General features: G+C 37.1%; 1 protein-coding gene across 1 annotated transcript in view; it reads right to left on the bottom strand.

Annotated features, from left to right (window-relative positions):
* The window catches only part of LOC107301621 (dynein light chain Tctex-type 3), a gene marked incomplete at its 3' end in the record, with an annotated part of 12,096 nt that extends 7,933 nt beyond the window's left edge, over window positions 1-4,163 (bottom strand). The window contains 4 exon segments of the mRNA XM_015830821.1: window positions 433-510; window positions 1,421-1,544; window positions 2,573-2,614; window positions 4,084-4,163. Of these exon segments, the coding sequence (XP_015686307.1) occupies window positions 433-510; window positions 1,421-1,544; window positions 2,573-2,614; window positions 4,084-4,113 (274 nt within the window). The 5' untranslated portion in view covers window positions 4,114-4,163.
* Window positions 4,164-5,578: the final 1,415 nt, after the last annotated feature.

The following is a 5,578-nucleotide window of genomic DNA, read 5'->3' as shown; positions in this document are numbered from 1 at the left end:
TGCTTGAGATATTAAAGCTCCTGGGGGGAGGGAAGAGAGAAGGGACCCCCTTCCGACTTCCTATTTATTCTTTTGCTCCCCCCACTACAGAGCTGCAAAGGAGGAGTGGCAGAATTTTGGGGCTAAATTTGTTAAGAAAGGGAAGCCTAATTATTTAAAGGGGACCAGCAAAGGGAAAAGAAGGATTCCACAAAAAAAAAAAAACCTAGACTGTACCTATGAGCCAGAGTTATACGTTCTGTCCATGGGCAAGATCAAGTCAAGACTGGAAAATGGAACCAGGACGGGGCGTGACAACTTTGGCTGACTTGATCTGATTGGGCAGGAATACAGTCTCCACCCATTCTGTGGATCCTCCATCTCCAGTGCTGGAGAAACTTCTACATTACATCATTTAAGTGATGCTTTTATTTGCTGCAGCTTGATAGTTACCATCAGTTGTGGTATCCCAAAAACATGAGCTTGCAGTATGCAGACCAGCTCCACACTTCTGCATCACAGCACAGGTCACTAATGGATGGAGCAAAAATTCAGCATTAATTAATAAAACAAAAAACTGATGAATTATTCAAACTTGCAGACTTTCCTAATGAAGATTTCATTGGAGTTGGGGATAAAACCCAACTAGAAGAAAAGCTTCCATCATTGCAGTGGCAAAGTATAAATGAAAATCTTTCATTTTTTCCCAACAATTAATTATTCCAATTATGCAACAAGTTTTTCTTTTTTCAGAAAAATTAAATTGAGATTCATTTCTTCTTCTCCTTAAAAAAAATCTTTCCACTATCAATTCTAGAGATTATAATTAACCCAGTGTATATATTTTTGAGGATGAAACTGGCTAACTTTCCCTTCAGCAAAGAATTCTTCCTGGTACTTTTAATTTTCTGCAAAATAATCACTATTGCACTTAAAAGGCACAGCATCTAAGCATATCTAAAAATATGACACCATTGGCTATGAATACTTGTTTAGTCCAACAAAACTAGATAATACAAGATAATACCAGATTTGAGACAGCTACACAAAAATTTGGTTTTCTATAGCTCTATTACAGATATTCACTGGGGATATCTGGACATGCTTCTTTAAAATATTCTATTCTGCAACATAATTTAAAAAACTCTCCTTTTTTACAACCCTGTAATCCCTTAATTTGGTAATATTGGCCAAAAAACATTAGCAAAGCTCTTTCTTTGTGTTTGTCCTGCTCCTTTTATATTTGTTTCTGCTTGATGGTAAATGAGAGTTAAATCCTAATCCCACATCACTTTAAATATGTCTTCTTGATTATAGAGTTGAAGTTTCAATACACCTGGAGAGATTCAGGTAGAAGAAAACTGCTTTAGGAGAAGCTATTAGTATATGGTCTTTAGTTTTCACCCAGAGTACTGTATTGTATATTCACAATGAGTCTTACCAATATACTTATATGTTTTTCCCAGTTTTACTAGATTTGTTAGAGACTGTTCTACTACAGCTGCAGTCCATTTATTCACATTGTCATGGTTATAATCTGCCTTGCCCAGAACACCTTCTATGCACTGAAAAAAAAAAGAAAACACTGTATTTTATTCTCTATGATAAAACAAACATATATAAAAAAGAAACACTAAAAGAACAAGGAAAAGACTTTTATAGAAATATAAATGTAAATATTTCATATAATGAATGGAAAATAACTCAAATTTCTAAAGTCTAGACTAGAAATTACGAGATATTAATTACAAAACCAATCAGTCAATAATCTTAGTTATCTCAACATGTCTAAAATATATCATTGTGTTGAATTTACATATTAATGCAACAAATAAAAGCAGCATCTTGTTTTCACAATGCTGGGCTGCTCTGGCACACTTGTAAACATCATATCATACAGATTCAGTTTTCTAGTTAAACACAAGAAAAGGCTACATCGCAATACCAGAAACACGGTTTGCCATCTTTACAAAACAATTAAGTATGCATATTACTACCAATAAAGAATTCAACAGAACACTTGTTGCTGTGTAATGCTGATCATAATTGGCTCAGATCCTAAACAGCCTTCTCCTGACTGAAAGGACGCCTTCCAATCAAAGAAAGATCTCCAATCTACCACACAATTCTGCAAATTAAATGGTTAAACACCAATTGTCACCAATTCACCTTTCTCCTCACATTCAAGCACTCCCATTCTTGATACTCCCAGGTAGGATATCGCCCACATCCAATTATATCTTAGTCTGAGAGTATAGCAAGCTGCAGGAAATAGAATGGGCAGAAATAACTTTCTGCTAGTGTGTATCCTCTGATGTTCAAGTTCCACTCATAGACATTTAAAATTCAGTCCATTGTCTTGATATTAAAATGTTTAAAACCTGAAACATCTATTAAATTTGAATGCAAAGTATGGCTATTACCATATCTATCTATATTTATTTCCAAAAATTTGATGATACACCAAATGGAATGCATATAGGGCTATAGCCCAAGTCTGTAAGAGATATCTATCATTTCTATTTTTAATAGAGATTGAAAGAAAACATACCAAAAGTGTATTTTATTATCAAAACATAAATGTATAACTCACATCTTTAATAATATTGTGGGCTTCTTCAGTGTTAAAGATCATCTGTAATTATAATATCAAAATATACAAAGATATTTTATTAATATTTTATCAAAATTCATCCAATTTGAGTGCACAGCAATGTATACAAATTTAAACTAAATACACAGTACAGTATATCAAGTAATTCAGAATACAAAAATATAAAGGACACTTAAAAAAAACATACAACTCTTTCAAATGCAAAATAGTCATAATCTTCATTCATACTGGTAATATTAATTTATGAAGTTAATACATATATAACCAAGCATAGTATCACATATTATAACCAAGTTATTATATCTAACAAATATGTATACTACTACTAAAACGCAGTTTCAAATATATTGTTTAGCTGGGTTTTTAATTTCACTATGTCTATCTTGAAAAATCAGAAACTAAAACTTGTATATTATCCTAGAGAATAATACATGTGCAGCGCTTTAGATCTATAGAGAAAAAGATGCTCCAGAAAGCAACATGTAGCATCCATATTCAGTACAACTCCTTAACATCAAAGATCTGTTTGTGAGCCACTAATTCACTAATAAGAGCCACAAGAATTCATTAATGTTGCATTTGTAGCACTGCAAGGGATTGATGAGAAAGTCATGGTAGTGTTTCAAATCTAAGAAATTTATTTAAAAGAAATTTTAAAATCCAGCGTTTTAAAATAGAAATGAACAGCAGAATCAAGCTTGCTTTGTTTCCCACTGAACTGGGTCATATGAAATGCTAAAATATAATCAATTCGCTTTGTAAACTGCCTACATTATATGAAGGCAGTCAATTGTAGTCTTCTCAATAAACCATTATGAAGCAAATTACAGCTTAGCATAATACCTAAATCCAAATCTGTGTATATACAGGGCAAAGGAAGAAATACACGTGGCAGCATTTCTGAATGATGCCACATACACATATAACGAAGCAAGGCAAAGCAGAGCAAGTGAGACTTTTTCTTAACTCTCTACCTGGAAAAATGGTTTAGTGGACAACTGAGAATTCAAAGAAGTAATTCCCTCCATAGACAAATTAAAATGCTGATGCATCCTCTCCATCCCCGAAAGAAAAGTCACCACATGCGTGCGCACACGCACACACTGTATGTCCTTTACGGCTGTCGCTTGCTCTTAAATATAAAGTCTCACTGCTCCGACTTAGCTGCATCGACTGCCCTTATATATACATTTTTAAAGTATACATTCCATCCGTCAAGCGGCTTTAGGGAGATACATGGGGCTGCCCAAAGCTTCAAGAACGAGCGGGCCTGAAAAGCTCGACCGGTCTTGTTATGCCGGGAGATCTCTCATCTTTCTCCGAAGGGAGGTGACGCGAGCCTGCCTCGCAGCCCGCCTGGCGGGACTTGGGAAAGCCTGCCTTGTGCTCCTCAGTGGCCTTTCAGTCCACGATCGAGCAAGATCTACCCCGAGAGAAGCGGGATTTCGGAGGTTCCGGCTGACCAGCGCGGGAAAGAAGAACTGCACTACCTCGTCGTTACGGGGATTAAACTCCTCCATGGCTGCGGCGTCTCCCGGTTCCCAGCCTCGCCCTTGTATTAGCTCAGCAATTCTACTTCCTTCTCCTCCTCCTCCTCCTCCTCTGAGCCCGGAGCACGAGGGTGCCTCTTTCTGCGACTCCCTCTGTCGGCTGAAAGGTTCCTCGTCTCCGAAGCTCGTCTAGGGGTTGCCCGGCTCATCCCCAGATTTGCTTGTTTGTTTGCAATACTAAGAAAGAAGCCTTAAATATTTAGAAACAAAAAGATTTCTCAATCTCCGGAATCTCGGCTGAATATACTGTGCATAGACAACACTTACTGCATGTAGAAATTATCCCATTCTCTATATGTTCAATAATTTTTATGACACTTATTGTAAAATAAATGGGCACAGGCAGGGCTTTTTTTCTCATAGAACGCCCAGAACGGAGTTCAGGCACCTTTTTTGGATGGAACCTTGTAGGGTAAGCAAGGCGGGTTGTATGATGTGTGTGAGTTCTGGCACTTTTTTTTTTTTTAAGAAAAAAAGCACTGGACACAGGAGTCCCATTTTAAATCAATGTGGGAAGTCACCCCCCCTCCCCAAAGAAGGAAATATTAAAAGGGCAGAATATTATATTTCCTCCAAGGATCTTAAAGAGGCAGAAAAGCATGCCCAGTTTTTTCTTAATAGCCCCAAGTCTCCCTCCCCCAAGCAGAAACCAGCTCTGTAGAAATGCAGATGTAAATAATCCATTCAGGAAGGTTGGAGGTCCCCAGCTAGAGTTTTAGGAAGACAAAGACACCTAAAATCTACATACTTCACTCAAACTCTAAGACAGAACATAATAGGATTAACCCACAGATGCCAAAGGGGCACACTCAGACTCAGGTCAAAAGTATATGACACAGGAAATACAAAGCCTCAAACAGGAACAGGAAACAACCTCAAGAGCCCCAGAGGGTATAAAATCCCACTTCCTGCATGTGGTCTCTCTCTCTCTCTCTTTTTCCAGAGCCATCTTTCTGTCTGGCTCTCCTCTTCAGTAAATTGCAACCTTCTTTCTAAAGCAGTCGCCATGTTGTTTATTCCCGGCTTGGACTGAACCAAGATGAAGACTTGTCCTTCAACATCAAAGATGTGGGTTTTTTGTACATATACATAAAGTAATTTTGAAAAAATGACAATTCCCATCTTGGGGAAGACCTGGATTCAAATATAATTCAATTAAAGTGGCTGAGTTGCTTTCAGCATAACAAGCGTTTTGGCTTTAATGTTATGTGCAATTCGGTTTGCAATGGCTTGTTCAAAAAAATCATGTTTAAAAATACTGGATGGCTCATGCTATTTTCGCAATATTCTTAAACTTGATTTACTTGATCCAGTTGTTGGGATTTTGCATAGCACATAACCCACCCAGCACTGGAGTCCATTGCTAAGGAAAATGAAGCAAAAATGAGGAAAAGTGGACTATTACATCAATTGCAATTTCCCACCTTTTATACTT

The sequence above is a fragment of the Protobothrops mucrosquamatus genome, unplaced genomic scaffold (genome assembly GCF_001527695.2).
Source record: "Protobothrops mucrosquamatus isolate PMUCROS unplaced genomic scaffold, P.Mucros_1.0 scaffold15149, whole genome shotgun sequence".
NCBI lineage: Eukaryota > Metazoa > Chordata > Lepidosauria > Squamata > Viperidae > Protobothrops > Protobothrops mucrosquamatus.
The sequence above is the reverse complement of the archived record's forward strand: the minus strand, read 5'-3'. Positions and strand labels throughout refer to the sequence as shown.